The sequence below is a fragment of the Poeciliopsis prolifica genome, unplaced genomic scaffold (assembly GCF_027474105.1).
Source record: "Poeciliopsis prolifica strain line A6 unplaced genomic scaffold, Auburn_PproV2 SCAFFOLD030, whole genome shotgun sequence".
NCBI lineage: Eukaryota > Metazoa > Chordata > Actinopteri > Cyprinodontiformes > Poeciliidae > Poeciliopsis > Poeciliopsis prolifica.
In genome coordinates this window covers 4,005,997-4,027,150 of record NW_026562405.1, presented here as the reverse complement: position 1 = coordinate 4,027,150, position 21,154 = coordinate 4,005,997, and the positions used below count along the sequence as shown (strand labels likewise).

General features: G+C 35.6%; 1 protein-coding gene across 1 annotated transcript; it reads left to right on the top strand.

Annotated features, from left to right (window-relative positions):
• Nucleotides 1-1,517: 1,517 nt before the first annotated feature.
• Nucleotides 1,518-19,263, top strand: LOC129372854 (vesicle-associated membrane protein-associated protein B/C-like). Its single transcript, XM_055050388.1, has 6 exons — nt 1,518-1,775; nt 7,120-7,272; nt 14,075-14,178; nt 15,379-15,459; nt 16,198-16,374; nt 19,013-19,263. The coding sequence occupies exons 1-6, from the start codon at nt 1,718-1,720 to the stop codon at nt 19,166-19,168; spliced, it is 729 nt and encodes a 242-aa protein (XP_054906363.1). The 5' UTR covers nt 1,518-1,717; the 3' UTR covers nt 19,169-19,263.
• The last annotated feature ends 1,891 nt before the right edge of the window (nt 19,264-21,154 follow it).

Genomic DNA, 21,154 nt, shown 5'->3' with positions numbered 1-21,154 from the left:
TTTTGCAGGTATTTACATTTTACCGCTCAGCAGTAACCGCTGTTACCTTCCTAACGAGAGGCGGCACTTGTCATACATTTCTAAAAAGAAAAAAATGGTTGTGCACCGCTGCGTAGTGCCTCGTTTATAATATTAGCCATGTTAGTGCTGATATATCGTGTTTTAGACAGATTCTTTTAACATATGTTTTAGTGCACATGCTGCCCTGTGATGTTTTATATCTCCCAGCTCTTGCTTGAAATGTGTGGTAAGAATATGTGAAAAACCATAAAGTTTTATAATGACTGAAATGTAAGTATGCTATGTCATATGAAAGCTTTGAATTATAACCTAACTAGTTATATTAATTAATTTTGAACGAAAGGAAACAAATATTTTTTCCTTTCGTTCCATGGAACGGTCCATTTGTATATGGACCCCTCTGATAAAGCCTTGCTCACCCTTTGGCCACCCCTTGAAAAAAAGTCTAGCGCCGCCACTGCTTCACTGCACAAACACAAATATTACCCAGTATTTTATGCAGATTCTAGTGGACATGTCTTGTTACACTTGAAATAAGAAAAAACACAGAAGTGACTATTCAGCAAGATATAGGAGCTTATTTTAAGTAATTAATTCTTGAATATTGATTACAAAAAATCAGGTCTACTGACAGATTTTTTTCACTTATAATATCGGAAAAAATTCTTGCTATAAATGAAAAATTCTACCAGTAGTACAGGTACTTTTATAAATATTCAAGAATTATTGACTTAAAACAAGCTTCAATATCTTGCTGAAAAGTTACTTGTAAGTTTGTTGTGTCTTGTTCTGAGTGAAATAATATGCTTGCACCAGAAGGTAAACAAAAGTATTTGGAAAGATTTTGTACTTTTTCAGTGTTGAGAGGCAGAAGTGTCACAATTTAATAAAAGAATTAGAAAATTATGATGATGAAGTGATATGGTGTTGAATAAGCTCATGGTTTGTTGTGTATTTTTCTGTATATTTAAAATATGTTTGTGGTATTTTTCTGAGCTGAATAGCTAATTTATTTTTATGTGAATAGAGGGCAGATATAAGTTTAATTTTTTTCTCTGCTCTTTTAGTTGCCACATTAACTATATTTACTTTTAAGTAAATGAAATAAATAGAAAAATGAATGGAAATATTTCATGTGCTACACTTCACAGTGCAATTATTCTTCCTGTAATTGTGATTAAATAAAGATGCATGCTTTTTATTATTTGCATGCTATGCATTCCATATTTTTCTTAAGTTGAAAATATTCAGTGATTTATTAATATGCTGAGTTGAAGAAAGAAGCTGCATCAGCACACTACAGAGTCTGTTTCAGCGCTGAGGGTGACGGGATGTAAACAGGTGCTTCATTCTGAAGCTGGAACCTGCACCTATCTGTTTGTTGGGTTCAGTTTTCCTGAAGCCCCCAGCAGGGTGAGGGAGCCCCCGCCAGGCTTGGGTCCTCCCCAGCCCGGCATCACCCCTCCCCAGCCGGGCGGCTCTGCAGAGGCAGTGACGTCACGAGGCTGACTCCCTTCCTGCTGCATCACAGCAGCCTTTAGCAGCTCTGGTAGGACTTGTGACCGCGGGGGCCGGAATATACACCGCTCGTTCACAGAAAACAGCAACCTTTAGCAGGTTTAACAACATAGTAACACGGAGGGCTCGGTGTCAGGAAGTGGTTGCAGTGCGATAACCCCGCTCCAGTTGTTGGGATATGGCCAGGCCGGAACAGGTTCTGCTCTTGGAGCCTCAGCACGAACTGAAATTCAGAGGTAAGAGGGGAGGGCCCCGGTTGTGGACGAGAGAAGGGGAGGGGGAGCTTCCTCTGCCAGCATGAAAATGGGGGGAAGTCCAGTGGAGGAATAATCAAAACGGAGAGAGGCTGCAGAGCAGTTGTATTTCTACAGCATTGCTTTGTAGAGACCCAAGGCTTTTCTGAAAGGACTCATGCTAGGTGATCTGCTAGCTGGATTAGCTTTCGACGGTGAAGTTAGCTGGGCCTTGTGGCTCATTTTTCCTGCAGCAATTATATTTAAGAGTTCATACATGAAACGCACACCTGTTAGCTTACAGAAGGTATTGTGAATCTCTTGTGCATAACAAGGCTTTGTGAAATAGTAAAAATGCCATACTCCACAGCTAAATCACCTCTAGCAATGATAGCTTAGTAGCATTAGCCTGCTCTCTGATTGGCCAGCCAGCTGTCATCTAATGACTTGACAGCACACAGGACGGGGATGCAGGGCAGCTTCTGCTGTTTAACATCATCACGGTGCCGTCAACCTTCACTGTTGAGGCTTCAGCAACAGTAGCAAACATCCGAGCTACGCTTGGTATTCGGTTTAGAGATATCACGCTGCTTCAGGCCCAAATAATGTTACATAAACTCTCATTGTACTCTAGCATGTTGCAGCAGATTGAAACGCTCTGCCACGGATCCAAATGTTAAACTTTGGCTCTTGAAATGCACAAAAGAGATACGGTTGATTTCTCAAGAAAATAAACGCCTCAGACAATGATAGATATTTATAAGAGACACAGAAAAAATAAATAAATTAGAATAGTTGTAATATAATGTAATTGTGAAGTATTTGCTTGAATGGGTTCAATGAATGATTCAAATGTATTAATTAGGGATTGTTTTAGTTAGCATGAAAAATGCAAAAAGTTGAAATTGTAATGTGTTCAAAAGAAACAAAGTCTAATCACCTCCTATGCAATTTAATACTCAGTCTTCAGTTAAATGAATTAAAATATCAGTGAAATTGTTTCATTATTGCAACATTTGTCTTTTTGCACTAGCAATTATTGTAATTTTGTTGAGGACACATTTAATGCACATCTTATTTTATCGACTACACAAAGGAATGTAATATATTTTCAATGTGCAGGTGGTTAGGATTTCAGAATGTAATGTTTAATGCAAAGATTTACAGATGATCATCATTCTTGATCAGCAGTAATGACTCCAAACAAAGGAGACAATGGAGAATTTTAAAATGAAAACGTGACTAACAGGCATTAAGTCTTATTAATGATATTCTTGGTATATCAGCTTTTAAGTCTGTAATGCATTTGGTCAAAATTGTTTTAAATAACATGCATGAAGAAAAAATGTGTTTAATCATTTCACTTTCCTGAGATGTTATCACTTGAGCCAGGTCAGGGTAACCAAAGAAGAGGTGAAACATGATGTCATGTCGTGGAATAAAATAGTCAGTCTATCTTCTTTATTCTTTTGACAGTCTCTCCTCTTAGTCTCAGGTCAGCTTATTTTCTCAACCTGGGTGTGAGTATAAAAAATATCCTGATTTTATTTATTGAAATAAGCCCAGGTTTTGACTTTTGCACAACTTTTACACTATAAATATCTAACACACCATCATAGTTTTGACTCGAATCAACGTCTCACATAGTTTACTGATTAGACACTGTTGTACATGTATACAGTGTTGTACAAAAACTGTAAAGCGTTAATCATAACCTTTTTTGTGGTTTAGTTAGTCACAATCATAATTTAAAGTGCCACTGTTTTTGTTTGCATCAGCTTGCAAGGTATTTTATTATTTTTTTTGTGCTTACAGCCTCCCAGATGTAATACCAGGTAGTGAAAACAGCAATCACTCCTACAAAGCTGATTTTTATTTCTTTTTGCAGTTTTAATAGTTTTTTTATAACTGTGGGCACCAATATAATCCTATAAGTCTTAAAACCTTTGCACATGATTTTGCTGTTTTTTCTTTTCTTTTTTTTAACCTAATTGTGTTAATCTATGGTTTTGTACAAGACAGAACGATTTCAGTCTTTGCACATGAGGTAATAACCACAAATCACATGCTCATAATTAATCCCTAAGTAGTTCTGTAGGCACACAGTGTGAAAACCCCGTAAATGAAGTTTAGACCGTTTAGCTTTGTGCAAGACCTCTTGGTTAAAAATCTTAAATAATTAAGAAATGACATTTCTCACCTTTGAACAGTTTTATTTTCAGCACAAATATTAATAACACAATACTTGACTGTAAGATGTATTGTGTTTTCTTAAATATAATCTTTTCATATTAGTCTTCAGCTTTTATGTACGATTTTCATAAATTGGATTTGACCCAAAGCTACTTCCAGGAAGAAGTAGATCAGATCTTGCAGTAGTTTGGATTGTTCCATTAAAGTTTATTTTTAGATGTCAAATCAATATTATGAAGGTTTGAATTGACCTTTTGTCTTTGCTCAGAAAAGAAGAGAAGTATTGGTAGCTAACGACGTTCACTGATCTGAAACTATCTTAAATCTGGTATATGTCCATGTTTTTATCAGTAAATGTTTGCTTTACTCAGTTTCAAGTTTTATACTCAGATTAGCTGCTTCTATAGATTAAACATATTTGATTTGAGCATTAGGAGTAATTTATAATAGTTAAATATTAAAACCAAATAGTATTTTGTAAGCTGTAACATTTTTCACAACATAGAAGATCTGCAGGTAGGGATTACTGTTGATACAATGTATTAATTTTGTGCTAGATAAAAATAAATAAATAAGGAGTTTAATACAAATATGTATATTTTAACATAATTTTCTAGTAGTTAAACATTACATTTAAAAACAGTTAGCCTGTAAACTGTATGTATAATCTTGCTATTTCATCTCCTTTCAAGTTTTAATCAGATTTTTTTATTATTGTTGCTTAGTCAATTATGAATAGCCTTTTCCACTGTTATTCCAGGAGGGACTCATTTCAGTATGTTATTCTCTGCCAATGTAGAAAACATTTCAGCAAATCAATGCTATTTATGCAGAAGGTGAAAGAGACATTTATTATGCTGATAAGTATCCAAGGAGACGTTGTTTGTTTTTGCTTTGTATTGTATTAATTTCAATGCATCTTTTGTCCAGTCTAAACAAAATTGGACAAAAACATTTTTTTTATGGATTTAGTATGCCATGTTTCAGAATGAGAAAAACGAATCCTATTCACCCTAATGGAAATAATTTTGAATTATCATGATTATTAACTTAATATAACATAAAAACCTATTCCTGTTAACCACAGAACATTCAGCCTGAACAGAGTTGTTAGGACTAATTAACACAAAGTTGAAACTCGATAATGAAAAATATCTTTCTTTAAAGCACAGGGTTGCCTCAGACGAAGATCAGAATGTGTCCAACAACTGTATAACAATATTTTCATTCTCTTAATTATTTTAAAACTAATTTAGCACCCATTTAGAGCTAATTTTTTCATATAGCTAATCCATAGACAACCTAACACTTAGGGTAGTAATGTCCTTCATGGAAGTATTAATTTTGGATTCAGGTGGGCAAACCAGATCCAAAGTAAACAAGAACCTGGTTTGTACAAAAAGTGTAGTTTGTTTTGTAAACAAACTACACTTTTGTAGTTTGTTTACAAAATGTATTCAGTTTTGTTTCGGTTACTGGTTATATTTCATAATATTTTTTTGTTTTAATCAGCAGAGTATATCCCCCCAGCTGCTTTACTTGTCAGCTCCTATATGAGCTCAATATTTGTTAATGTTCACTTGTCACTGAACAGAGAAGTAATAGAAGGGGATTGACACTGCTATGCTGTTATCAGTGGCGTTATTTTTATGTCATCAACTATATTTTGACGTTTTGATACTCGTACAGGAGTTGCTGACAAATTATGACAGTTCATGATGCCCTTTAAATTTGACAAATAAGTTAGTCTTATTGTTTGCCATGTATCCCTTTCTGGTGCTATATTATTTTTATGCTGCCTCTGCTTTTATATAAGACAGGAAAAAATCAGAGTAATTCAACTTTGTTAACTTGAACTCTAAATACAATCTTATTTCTTTGTGAAGCATGCATTAATGTTTGTTTTGACATTCATACTGTTCCAACAGTATTGTATACTAAATTGAAAACATGCAATAGAAATTGTATATTTCTGTTTTATTTTAATTAAATTGATACCAGACTACTACTAATCCACATTTTTGCTTTGTTACAGTTATGAATTTTGTGTAAACGGATGAGGAAAAAGAGCTTGAAGGGCCTGAAAGATTTCTGTCAGCCCCACATTTATCAGGATGTAAACTGTAATTTGACTCAAATTTTATTTATTTATGAAATTTTCATTTGTGTTTGCAAGGCCCTATTAGGTTCTTGAGGGTTTCCAGTAAGAGTCATTTATTTCATCTTTAAATGAACAACACAAGGTCTTTAAAGTATTTCAGGCTTGAGTCAGCCATCTTGCATTATTTACACAATATGGGACCAGTATACAATCCAAATGTGATGAGTTTTCTGTGCCAAATGAAACTGCTGTTTGTCATAATTTTTTAGATTTCATTGCCCCCAGCTTTAATACTTCAAATTACATCCAATTTCAAATCTTTTGCAAATGACAGGAATTTCTGTCTTTTTTACATTTAGGTTTTAACTTTCAGGAAGTCTAGTTTTCTGTGATATTGACAAATCTGTGCAACCTAATGCAGCTGGACTTTGAGAGCCTTGTAAAGATGTGGGTTGCATCTGTAATGATGCCTGTGGTTAATTGAAGCCAAAGTGCTTTAGCTGTCCTGTTTTTAGGTTTTCCGATAAAAGAAGAACGTGATTTAGATTTATTTGTCCTGGATTACAGATACTTTTCAGTCCAGTTGATTAAAACATGAATTTGTTTGAAATAGTTTTTGTTATTTGATTGTTTTTCTTGTTGCTGGTGTTTCCCCTGAAGCAGTAAATGATGGATGTATACTTTGATGAATCTTGATCATGTGCTTTGACTCATTTTTTATTTATTTTTTACTGTGTAGCTTAAAGACGTTACAAACTTTTTGAGTTTGCGTGCCAGTTACAGTTTTTTTCTCCATCTGTCTTCTTTGATTTGTCTTGCTTTTCTAGCATTTGGCATTGCGGTAATCTGACCAAGGAATGGTAAAATCCCGTTTGTGTGGTCGCTCAGATCAAAACATCCCCAGCTATAAGATAAAGAGTCTTTCTGCAGGTTTAGTTTATGTGTTTCTTCCTGAAAATTATTTCTCTTTTCTTTTTTCTTTTATTTTTCTAACCGTTAAGATTACTTAAAGTTCATATTTTTACGGGTCTCTTCTGTTTACTTTTCTCTCAGGTCCGTTTTCAGACGTGGTCACCACAAATCTTAAGCTCTCCAACCCTACAGACAGGAATGTATGTTTTAAGGTCAAGACGACAGCGCCCCGCCGGTACTGTGTGCGGCCTAACAGCGGCATTATTGATGCAGGCACCTCAATCAATGTCTCTGGTAAGGATAAATTAGTATACTGACTTGTATGTTAGATTTTCCTTCAAGTTTCAGTGAACCCCAGCATTATGGTAAATTTTTCTCTGGAACATGACTCCAAATTTGCTAATTCTTGGATTTTTTTCACAGTAAATCAAAAGTAAATGGAGCGTAAGAAGCTGAAATATGAAGGTGCAATTGTACTTACCATGCTGGCTGGTGTTAATTTTTATATATATACATATCTTCTTTTTTAATATTGGGTAACAATGGGAAATTTTAAAGAAAATTTCCAAAGGATTTTCTCAAAAAAGCCAGGAGTTCTACAGGCTAAAGAGACGACTGTTTCCATACAGTGACACCCCAACCAGATGCTCGTTTTACAGCTTCCCCTATCTGGTGTCAACAACCCTAGACTGAGTTACTGCTGCTCGCTGTCAACAGTAGGTGACAAGCTGAGTCCCATCTCAGCTGCCATCATTTATTACCCTTATTAGGCTGAAAAGGGTCAACTTGGAGTCACAAAACAGGATTTCTTGCCTTAGAATGGAATTTTGCTGGCAAACTTAAAGGTGTGCTCTGTAACCAGTTTCTTTTACCAGCAAGTACTCGGGCTTATATGGTGTTTTTAAAGCACTGCAGTTGACAGAACTGAAATATGGATTCTTGCATTTGAGGAAATGTACCTATGAAAAACAAAGCACATTGTTTTGATGGATATATCCAGATGGATTTAAGGTCTTTCATACCTTTAAAAGTAAAAATAGTAAAATATTATCTATACTGGCTATCTCAAATCATATTTGGCTAGACTTGTTCTACTAAATTTAATTCAAATTGTTGCTCCTTATGCTTTCTTTATTTTAACAAAAAGTTCAGGTTAAGCTCAGCATCTACATCGCTTGTTGCTTTTGGTGGCAATTTGGTATTAAAACATAAAATCCAATTAAGCCTATTAATGTAAAGTCATAAGAGCTGCTGTGGGTTTGCAACATTTAGAAAATTGGAAACATCTGATTTCTAATATTTTACTTAATCTATATATGCTAGTAATTTAGCAGAAAAAATGTTTTTGAATTGAGAAAGTTACTTATTTTGTTAACATGGTGCACAATTAAAATGCAATTAAGTGGAATTAATTTGCAGACTAATCCCCAGTAACTAAGTTTGAAATGTAATCAACTGAGTTGTTAGTGGATGTTGCTTGTGTGTCAGATTCAGAGGTGTACCAAAAACATGCAAATGAAAATAAATAAATAAAATCTATGCAAGTGTTTGATTACATTTAAATGGGTTGAAATGTATCAAAATAATTAATAAAAATTAATGCATTAAAGTCAAAGCCCTAATATAATTATTTATACTCTTGCTGTAACTATATGCTGAGTTTGGCTGCGACCACAAGAATGTTGTTCATGATTGGTGTTAACATCTTCAGAATGGAAAAGTATAACTTGACCATGTAAAAACATCTTTCATATTCACAACTGTTAAAATGTATGTAGCTCATTGTGAATGTCTTTATGGCAAAGTATAGGTTACTCTGGATGCTGTTATCATTTCATTAGCTTGTCCTTTCATTTATTTCCTGTGGGCTTTTTGTTTTGACTGAACCAGAGACTGATTCATCTGTCCAAGCTGAGATCTGAGTAGATATTTACTCAATATATCAGCTCAAAAGTCTCTTGAGTTATGTATGATGTTTTCTAATAATCAGAGGGCATACTAGCTCCATTTGGCATTGGCATGTGCCATGTTATGAAAATATATTTTCATAACAAAGTTCAACATATAAAGTGGAAGCCGATGACTTGCAGGTTATTTCTGTGTAGTCAGTACTTATTTCCCTTTCAGATTTAATTGAATATGACAGTCTCAGAAGCACATAATCAGGAGAGTAAAGGCATTGTGCCTCAGAAATCTGAATACATTTGGAGAGTTTACTTTCACATTCTTGTTAGTTTTGTCTTCAGGTCAATGTTCTCAGCATCCCTTTTTGACAAAGCTCTGTTCTTTAATCTCACACTGTATGTAATGTCTTTTGTAGGTTTGATTTTCTCTACCCAAGTTTTTTCTTTGAACACAACTTCAAACCAAAGTAAGACTGTCTCGTCAGACTGTGAGCTGTATTTGGTCCACGTGAAAAAGAAAAGGCAAATTTATTGCAATATTTTGAGGGAAAGCTATTCTTTCCACAAGTAAAAGTTTCAGACTGAGTTTTAAGGAATCTGAATTCAATCTGAATCTGAAATGAAACAAAACTGATGATGGTCCATTTTGTGTTTTCAGAAATGGATCTTCTCTCTTTCTGTGAGCGTTTGTATTTCTGCTGGATACCCAAAGCATTGGAACACAAACAAATTAAAATCTTTACGTCTGAATTAATTGATTTGTGAATTAGACAACTAGCTGACAGAATACTGCATTGTTTAAGTTGTCAGAGAGGGAAAAAGTGTTTTCTGTTCATCAGTTTTAGATTTCACCGACTTGTTGATGCAAAGAAACCACTTTATGTTGGTCAGTTTCCCCTTGTAAAGATGTACTGATTTAAGAGTTTCTCTGTATAAAGTTTTACACTAAGCCATCAAATCATAGCAACACTGTTTTCTTTTAAATTTGAATGCAGCTGCGATTAAACGGAGAAGATTTCAATCTGTTTTCCCAAAATGTACATAACTTTTGATTTAACATGTATCTGCTCATCTGCTGTTAAATAAGCTGAGAAGAATATAAATTATAGATCTTTTTTTACATCTTCTTCTTTAGCTCAGGAGGTCAACTTACATCATTGTGGCGTATTGAATATTAATTATACACGTGAACCATTCTGTTGATGCTTTTTTGAGGGCTTCTTTTCAGGGTTGTTGTTTACCCAGCTGCCTTTGCTATGCGTACTACATTTAGCTCCTGAGAGTTTCATAAAACGCTCGTTCTTGCATTAAGCTAGAGTAATAAATAACACAACATAAAAAAAGCTCTTTTTGAAGTCTTTTCTCATCTCAAACAATATTTGTAACACTCTCCATTGTCACTCTGAAAAGCATTCATACTTTCCTGCCTCCATTCTCTGGTGTTGCCCCAGCGGACCTAAGCTAGATGGCTGTGCAAATTGGGTCTGACTGAAACAGGACATTCTCAATCTGTTCATGCCGTCTGTTTCTGATTTGCGCTGTTGAGCCACATTGATTGCTGAAATGGTGCACAACTCTGCTCTTGGGAGCATTGGCATGTGCCACATAGAAAAGTCATGCTGATATCCAGACTTGTTTTGAATATAGGTCGTTTGTTGTCAGTGAAATTATAAGAAAAATAAAAATTAAAAAAATCCCACAAACAGTGGATGTAGTCAGCACTGACGTAGAAATATGACTTCTGCTTACATCCTGATTTAAAAGTTGGAGTCAAGGGAGGTAAATTATCCTCCATTTATAACCATTTTCATCTTTCCAGGCCTCCGTTTGACGACACGAGTAAGTGATTACTGCAAATCATTTTTACAGCTTTGAAATACCTTCTTGGTGACATCAAATACTAGGAGGACTGATAAAGCGAGGGGCTGAGGAGAAATATTCTCCACACCTGCTTTTTGTTAGGCCAATATGTAATGTTCGGAAAGAAAAAGGCTTCAAAGTTGTTAGAAAGATTAGCCCCAGGGGTATCTGTTGGTCCGTCACTGTATCATCATCATGGTAACAGAAACGAGTCATATTCACCACTTTTTCCATGCTGTACAAGCAGTCTCAAAGCCTTTGACTTTTATGTAGACATGATGGACATTTCAAGCTGTAACAAATGCTGTCTGCTGTTCAGTTTTATCTGTTGACGCAAAAATAAATTCTATTTTTGATTCCCATGAGGTTGAAGGACCTGAGTGAAGTTGGCCCCCCCACCTTCTTCAAATCAGACAAAAATGGTGTCAAACGTTTGTGCTGCGTTTGTGCTGGTTTGTGCAGCAAAAATTTTCGTTTGTGCTGCTATCATTTGAAAGATAAACGAAATGTTTTTAGAGGTCATCAAAGGTCAACCAGCCCCCCCACCTTCTTCAAATCAGACAATAGGTGTCAATCAACTCGGCTGCGTTTGTGCAGGTTTGTGCAGCAAAATTTTTGTTTGTGCTACTTTGGCTTTGAAGATATTGATGAAAAGGTAAAGGTCAAAAGGTCAACCAGCCCCCCCACCTACTTCAAATCAGACAAAATTGGTGTCAAACGTTTGTGCTGCGTTTGTGCTGGTTTGTGCAGCAAAAATTTTTGTTTGTGCAGCTATCATTTTAAAGATATAAAGAAATGTTTTTAGAGGTCATCAAAGGTCAACCAGCCCCCCCACCTTCTTCGAATCAGACAAAATAGGTGTCAATCAACTTGGCTGCGTTTGTGCAGGTTTGTGCAGCAAAAATTTTCGTTTGTGCTGCTTTGGCTTTGAAGATATTAATAAAAGGTTAAAGGTCAAAAGGTCATCCAGCCCCCCCACCTACTTCGAATCAGACGAAATAGGTGTCAATCAACTCGGCTACGTTTGTGCTGGTTTGTGCAGCAAACATTTTTTTTGTGCTGGTATCATTCTGAAGATATTAAGAAAAATGTTCTCCAGGGGTCATCAGAGGTCAACCACTCCCCTGGCCCTACTCACATTTGGAAACATAAATAAATTTGGTGTCAACCAACTGTGCTATGTTTGTGCAGGTTTGTGCAGGAATTTTTTTTTCATTTATACTATTACAAATTATAGAACTATAAAATATTATGAGTTATATAAATAATAAGGTCATCAAAGGTCAACCAGCTCCCCTAACTTCTTCAAATCAGGTAAAATGGGCGTTAATAGACTTGACTACATTTGTTCAGCAAAAATGTTTGTTTGTACAGCTATCATTTTAAAGTTATTAAAAGAAAAGTGTCTAGAGGTCATCAAAGGTCAGCCAGCCCCCCCACCTTCTTCGCATCAGACAAAATAGGTGTCAATCAACTCGGCTGCATTTGTGCTGGTTTGTGCAACAAAAATTTAGCTGTACAAACAAACATTTTTGCTGAACAAATGTAGTCAAGTCTATTAACGCCCATTTTACCTGATTTGAAGAAGTTAGGGGAGCTGGTTGACCTTTGATGACCTTATTATTTATATAACTCATAATATTTTATAGTTCTATAATTTGTAATAGCAGTATAAATGAAAAAAAAAATTCCTGCACAAACCTGCACAAACATAGCACAGTTGGTTGACACCAAATTTATTTATGTTTCCAAATGTGAGTAGGGCCAGGGGAGTGGTTGACCTCTGATGACCCCTGGAGAACATTTTTCTTAATATCTTCAGAATGATACCAGCACAAACAAAAATGTTTGCTGCACAAACCAGCACAAACGTAGCCGAGTTGATTGACACCTATTTCGTCTGATTCGAAGTAGGTGGGGGGCTGGATGACCTTTTGACCTTTAAACCTTTTATTAATATCTTCAAAGCCAAAGCAGCACAAACGAAAATTTTTGCTGCACAAACCTGCACAAACGCAGCCAAGTTGATTGACACCTATTTTGTCTGATTCGAAGAAGGTGGGGGGGCTGGTTGACCTTTGATGACCTCTAAAAACATTCTTTATATCTTTAAAATGATAGCTGCACAAACAAAAATTTTTGCTGCACAAACCAGCACAAACGCAGCACAAACGTTTGACACCAATTTTGTCTGATTTGAAGTAGGTGGGGGGGCTGGTTGACCTTTTGACCTTTACCTTTTCATCAATATCTTCAAAGCCAAAGTAGCACAAACAAAAAATTTTGCTGCACAAACCTGCACAAACCTGCACAAACGCAGCCGAGTTGATTGACACCTATTTTGTCTGATTTGAAGAAGGTGGGGGGGCTGGTTGACCTTTGATGACCTCTAAAAACATTTCGTTATATCTTTCAAATGATAGCAGCACAAACGAAAATTTTTGCTGCACAAACCAGCACAAACGCAGCACAAACGTTTGACACCATTTTTGTCTGATTTGAAGAAGGTGGGGGGCCAACTTCACTCAGGTGGTTGAAGGTGATGAATAAACTAAAGGTCTGAAAACACTCCTGCTCTGTGGGGGGAAAGGATTCAGTATTACTTTGATTTTCTTCCTTTCCTTTTACTTTTTTGATTAAAAAGTTTTTATAAAAAGGAGAAAATAAGACAAAATTTATTTTTGTTTTGACTAACCCACAAAACTAACATACATCATGCTGTGACTTTGGTCAGACAATAGAAACTAAAAAAGTAAAGCAATAAAATGTAAGAAGAAATACATGTATATGCTCTTTTTTTATTTAAAAGAAGAATTGATACAACCGTGTAGTAATAGTAAAAAAAGTACAATGCCTGGTTATAATTTTAAATAGTTTGTACATCTCTAAGGTTTAGGGCGTGAACTTTTTTTTTTAATGAACATTACATCATATTGTGTGACAAATAATGACATGTTGGACATTGTGGTTCTGTGCACTTGACGTTAGATTTAAATAATTATTTAGCAGGGAAAAGACAGATATTTCTCTCTAATCTGTAAAGAAATAAAACTGTCCAATTTCACTATTCATAGAAAGGGATTTTTAAATCAAGGACTATTATGTCTTATATTCAAAAACTGTTGCCAGTTCAAATAAAAACAAACGAAAAACTATTATATTGAAAACAACTGTGTCTTTCTTCTTTCATTTCCAACCAAATTTCTGTCCAGATTTACTGCTGTAGCTTAAAAATATCCATAAAGCCAATCTGAAATATATTGTGACTCAGATAAGCTAGAGTAATGTTTTGCTCATTTTTTTCTGTCACGGATTGTCTTTTTGTTTTTCAGTCATGTTGCAACCCTTTGAATACGATCCAAATGAAAAAAGTAAGCACAAGTTTATGGTCCAGTCCATGCTAGCACCTCCTGACATGACTGACATGGAGGGAGTGGTAAGTGTTTCTCATCATTCTTTGGTTGTAGTTTAGGGATATTTGCTCAATTACTTTCTGTATATCTAAACTGGTTCTGCATTTTCTTGTTCTGCAAACTTGGAAAACACATTAAAAACACTTAATCCATCACAGTATCTTTTTTGTGTCTGCCTGGCCTTTTCACTATCAATCATTAAGTTAAAAAAGATTTAGATGTTTTCCTAGTCATGTTTTTGCTTATTGTTTACACTGCTGTTGTACATCAATAGGTAAAATATCTAATAGAACAGCTAGAAAAAAAAGACATGGACACTGAACTGGTTGTATGCATTTTAACTTCAAAAGCTAAATGATTTTGAAGCTTTAGTACTTACTTTCAGAAGAAGTGAAATCTCGTTTTAGAATGATTGAAACTGTTTATAATTTCAATTTTAAAAGATTTTTAAGACATCTGCTTTTACTTTGAGAGTTTTGAAAATTTAAAAGTTTTCTATTTGATAACTTAAGTATTTGGTTTATCTTGATAAATAAAGCATTAATGTGTGATTACTATCTAAACTTTTATCTTAGTTATTAAAAGTGCATGACTAAATTTAAAATGGAGTATTTATGTTCATTTTTCAAGTTGAAGACTTTTTACCCTTCTCTCACAATAAAAAGTGAAATAATACAGAAATCTGTAGGGATTCGACTTACTTCTATCTTTTTATGTTTTCACACCGTATCACCCAAAATAAAGAAAATTACGGCCGATTTATCTGTTCATTCAAACTTAGCAGAAGCGATAAATGAAAAATTAGCTCGACTGTTAGCACATTAGCAGAAATGTGTGAACCATTGCAAATTATAATTTTAATACTGAGGCTAAATTTGTGCTGTTGATAAACAAAATACAAATTTTGTTTACAAGTTCTGAGCATCATAAACTGGTTCAAATAAATACAAATATATTTTATTAATGCCTTATTAGTCATTAATAATACCAATATTAATCTACTTTTACGTTTTTGTTATGGTACAAATATATATATTATTTTAAATCTATCTAATATATTTTTGGTAAAATAAGTCTCTTTCTATAAAAATAATTCTGTGGTTATTTATTATATTAATTGTTTAATAAGCCTTTAGCTTATTAGGAGACATGTGTTATCTAATAACATAAGTTTCTTACCAATACCTGCAGTAAAAACATTCCCTCTGTTTTTCTGTCTGCAGTGGAAAGAAGCAAAGCCAGAGGAGTTGATGGACTCTAAGCTGAGATGTGTTTTTGAGATGCCAATGGAGAATGAAAAAACTGTGAGCTCTTGTACTTTTTGCTTTGCTTTATTATGCATGCTGATTGTGTCATTACATATAATTCAAACTGTTGTACTACAGTATAGTTTTATAGAAAATTTCAACATTTAATATATACTTTCACAAGAAGAGGCTGCATATTTTCTTTTTGTGCTCTCAGGTTTCTTTTTCAAAATGACAAGTTCTGGTTGTCAATTATTTTTCCATATCCTCTTGTGTTTCTTCACCTTTTCTTGCAACAACCACACTCCAACGGCTTTTAAGAAAGTCACTTTGTTTTAGTCTTACATGTAGTTTATTTTTGTTGTAGTTCTTCCTTGGCCACCTGATTCCTTTCAGCTGTAGACACAGCATTTCATCAGAGATAGCAGCTTAGTCTAACAGCTTCTTGCACACAGGGAGCAAAAAGAACCTTCAGTTGTTGTTTTGAATTAGTTATGACCTACATGAGGCATTTGCTGGGCTCCCAGTAGGGGCTGTGTGCCATGGAGTGTTTTAGGCAGACATAATGGTGATGGAAACCAGCTTGATCCTCTTATGAAATGCACTCCTGGGTGAACTCCCCTACAAAGGTGTCTATGTCTCTCCACCGTTGTAAGTGAACAGTGTTGAAGTTCCCAAATGTAAACAGATGGTTCTAACTTTGTGCCAGGCGACTAAGACGTTGTTGGGAATCTCAATGTAAACATTTTAGCACCAGTTTGCTGATTGCATCAACTCCCCGTAACCCACTTACAGCATGATATGGAGTCCAATAAGATGTCGTCGAGCTTGCTGAAGTCAGAGTCATCTGCGCTGTCCGTGAAGTCGCTGAGCTCCACCCTGGACGATGGAGAAGTAAAAAAGATAATGGAGGAGTGCAAGAGGCTGCAGATGGAGGCTCAAAGGCTACGGGAAGAAAACAAACAGATAAGAGTGAGTAAAACAACCCAAAAGACGAGAATTACTTCATTCCTTCTCGTCCTCCTTGTTTCTCTTGTCCATTTCTGAAAGGCTCACAAGTCAATAGACAGACAGGAAACTTCACTTTTTTCAATCCAAAAAATACTTTATTGAGCCCAAGGGGAAATTAAATAAAGTTAAAACTATCTGGCTAAAAGGTTGTTTTAATTGCGTTTTGAAATGTATTTTTTGTTTTGAAGAATGTGATTGCTTATCTCCCCAAATGTACAATTTGACAAATAAAACCACTCATTATCTAGACCAAGACATCCAGTCTAAATGATGAACATTGTTGGTTTTTCAAACCAGTGTCTCAAAATATGTTTGGACTCTTCTGATCAACCAGCTCAGTTATTTAAAGGATTTAAAGTTGGTTTCAAACCACTAATGTTTGAAACCAATGTTAAGTTTCTCCAAGTCTATCTTAGTCTTTTTTCAACATTTCTATTGAAAACTGCTTGACATCCATTCTTCCATCAAGATCATTTCAAATAAGATCTTGACTAGCATAAGATCAGTGAAAGGGATCTTTTAGATCTGTAATTGAGAAATCAATTATTCTGATCTGGTATCTGATAATCGGATAAAAATTTTGGCACAGTCTGTACAGTTTTCACCTAACTCTTTTATACCACATTAGAAACGCATCAACTCCCTCAGAAATTTTTTGTTGTTGTTTTGTTTTTGGCATCTGTACACTCAAAATACTGATCAATCAATTACTAAACTAGTTATTTCAACAATTGATTAATCTGATCAATTGTTTCAGCCCCAATCTGGAGTGTCTGAGAAATCATGAAAGCAACTTAAATTAATAAGCCTAAATGTTCTCATTTGTGCTGTGCATAAAGCCAAATGGCAGAAATAAATCCTGTATCCTAAATGAAAGACAGATTGAACAAATAAACTTTTCATCAAAAGTTTATATGACTTCAATAAACCGTCATTTTGGTACTGATTAATAATCACAGTAAAGTAAAGCAAATTAATTAGCTTGTTGAGTAAAAGAAAGCGGAGAGCCCTTCACCCTTCGACAGCTATTCAAAGCCCAGTTTTGCAAGAAGTACTTTAAAACAATGAGCCTGCTATCAGTCACAACTATCGATGAGGTAAGGTTTGAAAAGGAGTTCTGTGAAAGTCGGGCTGGGCATGAGTCACACACGCTCCCACCAGGCTGCCAAGAAAGAGTCGGCCTCCTCTCTAACATCACCACCATCCCTCCCCTTTAAGGTTTTGCCAGAGGCAGAGCGATTGTTGGCTGGTCCTGCAGCTCAGATTAAACTAACAGAGCGCCCCGACCCCGCCCCACCCGCTGCTGGGAAATGAAGTGTGTTAAAGCCTGGCGCCTTGTGTGTTCCTCAGGGGATTGGGTCGGATGAAACTTTAAGCAGATCCTATTTCTTTGAGCTGATAAATAAACTCTTTTCTAGGGCTGGGCAACATGACTTAAAAAATTTTTGGATCTGATTTTGTTTTCCTCTTCTGTCTTTTCCAGAATGAAAGTTACAGAAAATGTTTTCAAAAAGTGGCTTTCATTTTAATAATTCTTTCTGTGAGTTGTCTGACAGAGTATTAGGGCCAGATTACGAGAATTTTTGTTTAATTATGAGAATATATTTGGAGTAATACGGGCGATATGGATTTAAATTTTTATTACAATATTTAGTGGTGATAGTGTGACCATTAGAACCATTTATTATTTATTACTTAACTGTGTGGCTGTAACTACATCAATTATACCTCTGAAAACATGAAAAACATATCCATTCATAACGCATTTATTTAGGACACCAATCACATAAAGAAGTGTGAATTCAATATGCACAGTAACTGCATTTCAACATATATTTTAAATTTTATTGCTATTTATTGATTCTGTTGTTGAACAGTGGAGAAAACATTTTATTGTGACGATGAAGCAAAATTCATAGAACTTTATCACCATAAATGATGAACGATGCAATGAATGCCCACCCCAGTCATAATGTTAGCAGAAAAACTTTCTCAAAATTATGATAAAGGAGTTCTTTTAAGTGGAAAAAGTATTTTTTATTAAGACCTGACGTGACCTCATCAGTTTGTCAATCTTTATTTAAAATAATTGAATTCAGATAGTAATTTCATTCTGTTATTAAAATATTAACATTTTCTATTAAGTATATTCTTAACATTAAATCATCTATAAAACATTTACCAAAGTATAGCTTCACAAAATGCTCAGCAGTCCTCATTTTAGTTTTTGTTGTTTTTTGTCAGTTCTCATAAAATTACGTTTTAAATTATTTTGCTAATATTATAACTTTATTCTTGTAATTAATAAAAATAATAGCCTGACCCCCTACATTTTGTTGCAGAGGTGAGGTAAATAGAAGCTGTACAAGACGCTTGTCAAATTAAAAATGGCCGCTTTGGGCATGCTGACATCACTCTGAACTATGGAAACCCAAAGAGGACATTAGTGGGGAAAAAAATCCAGTTTTTCCAAAAAATAAAACTTCAAAACAGAAAATTCAATGAATCAATAAAATCCATTCATTACCCAACTGATTAACAAACCGGACATTTTTTTAACATCTTCCTCCGTTTCTCTTCCTCCTCCAACCCGATGCAGGAAGACGATGGTGTCCGGAGGAGGAAGACCAACATCATGTCATCCCAGCATGCCTCAGGCTCCATGAAGAGGGAGGAAGGTTTGAGTGCCCGCTCCATGGCCCTCATCCTCCTCTTCTTCATCGTCGGCGTCATCGTGGGGAAGTTGGTGTTGTAGAGCGCAGCACTTCGGTCGGCCGCAGCATGCTTTCATGGTGGATGAAAATACACGCAGGATCTGGGATTTTTGGATCAGAATGCCATATTTGCTGATTGGGGTTGGGGTGGGTGGGACGGACGGGGTGGTACTAGTTTTGATTTAGACCCATTTATGTAAAAAGTTTAAATTTAAAACGGTAATCTATGAGAGGAAAAAGAGGAAGAAATGACTCATCTTAAGAACAAACACCTCTGTAATCATCGCATAATCCTTCTGGCCTTCTTCCCAAAGTTTCATGTATTCAGATGGTTTATTTCAGGGGTTCGTGGAGAAACGGATTCATAATTTAACTGGTAATTCAGTTCAGTGAGTCTTCTAACAACGAGCGAGATAGCGTCGATGCGTCCGGGTCAGATTGCAGCTGTGCGAATGTCGTTTTATTTGATTAGACTGTCATTTCTTTTTCTAATTGATGCACGCCAGAGCCAATCTTCTCCGACATGCGACAACTCCACCGCACAGTAAATCCTGCTTTTCCTTCTGGTGGAACCCTGTTTTTAAAGGAAGGGAGGGCCCAAAAGGTCAGGGGTCGCGCACAGGGCTACAACAGAGTCTTCTCCAGTCGAAGGCTTTGTAAAATCTCGTCTTTGATTGTGGAACAGCTTTGATGTGCGTAAGAAACACTACAAAGGGTGTTTTATTTCCTGCCTTATTTTTATTTTTTGTTGCCCTAATTTATTCTCGCCACCTGTCAATCACTGCTCACCACATCCTCACTTGTCAGAGGATATTTGCATGCGTTCACATGAGTGTTGCATCTGAACTTTTGAATCTAATTGAATTGCTTTTGTCATTTGACTGTAGATTTGCACAATTTAATTGCTGTTTTTTTTTCTCCTTTCTCCTTTGTCCTTTTTTTTCTTGCAGTTATTTTTCTTTTATGTTATATATATTTTTTCTTCGGTAGGAGGTAAAGCAGTCAAAAGTATTTCAGCAAACTGAAGTGACGTTTGGATGGTTTCTGTAAATCGATATGAAAGCTTTGCCTTGTGACCTGTTGGGGCAAGTTATTCTCAGGCCAAGATGGAGGTACAATTACAGTACATAATAGACTGAAGGAGATCAAATGGCTTTCCCTGACATCAGCAGGATCAGGGTCCTGAATGTGAGGGGGAAACTACTTTTTTCAGCTCTTGTTTTCCTCCATCTCGTGACATTTGTTGACATTCTGTCTGATTTCTGGCAAATTGCATGTAAAAAAAACAACAAAAAAATACATGCCTTTGAGTTTGTTTGTTTTTTTTAGTTATTTTTGTGAATTAATCTCTGCTTTGCATCACAAACATTGTAATGCACTAAAATGAAAAGGATCACTGATTCTGCAGCTGATTTGATGTCTGAATCGGCAGCAGAGAATGAATGAATACAAGGCTGTAACTTCGGGGACCATGTTCGCAAATCATCTTCAAATTCATATTCTGTGGTAGACGAGTGTCTTTTTTAGTTGTCATTCTTCGAAAGAAAAATAAGCAGCTGGTGAGATTTATCTTCATCTGTACAAATCAAATGATCAGAAAAAGGTTGAGAAAAACTTTCTTTCAGTTCACATTTGCTGAGAAATAAAGAAAATGTCAGAAATGTTCTATTTTTTTCTTCTGTTGAGTGAAGGGAAAGTTGGTATGGATCTGATTGGTGGGTAAGTAAGCGGAAATAAACGCGAGTTTGTGTTTTTACTGTATCTCTGTGAGGTTTTTGGGTTGAGGATCACTTTCTGCTTTGGAGGGAGGGCAGAGCAGACCGGAGCTACAGTTCAGTCTCCAGTGTTTCCACAAAGTTGTTCTTTAGTTCTATCCAGTTTGGAGCGTCCAAATGTTTGGCACTTTTAAGAACACCAGATTATAACTCGGTAATCAAATGTGTGAATTTGACTCTGATGCTGTAAATTTCACCGTATGGGACTGACCAAATAAAGCAGTTATGTGTGAACACTAACAGATTCGGGCC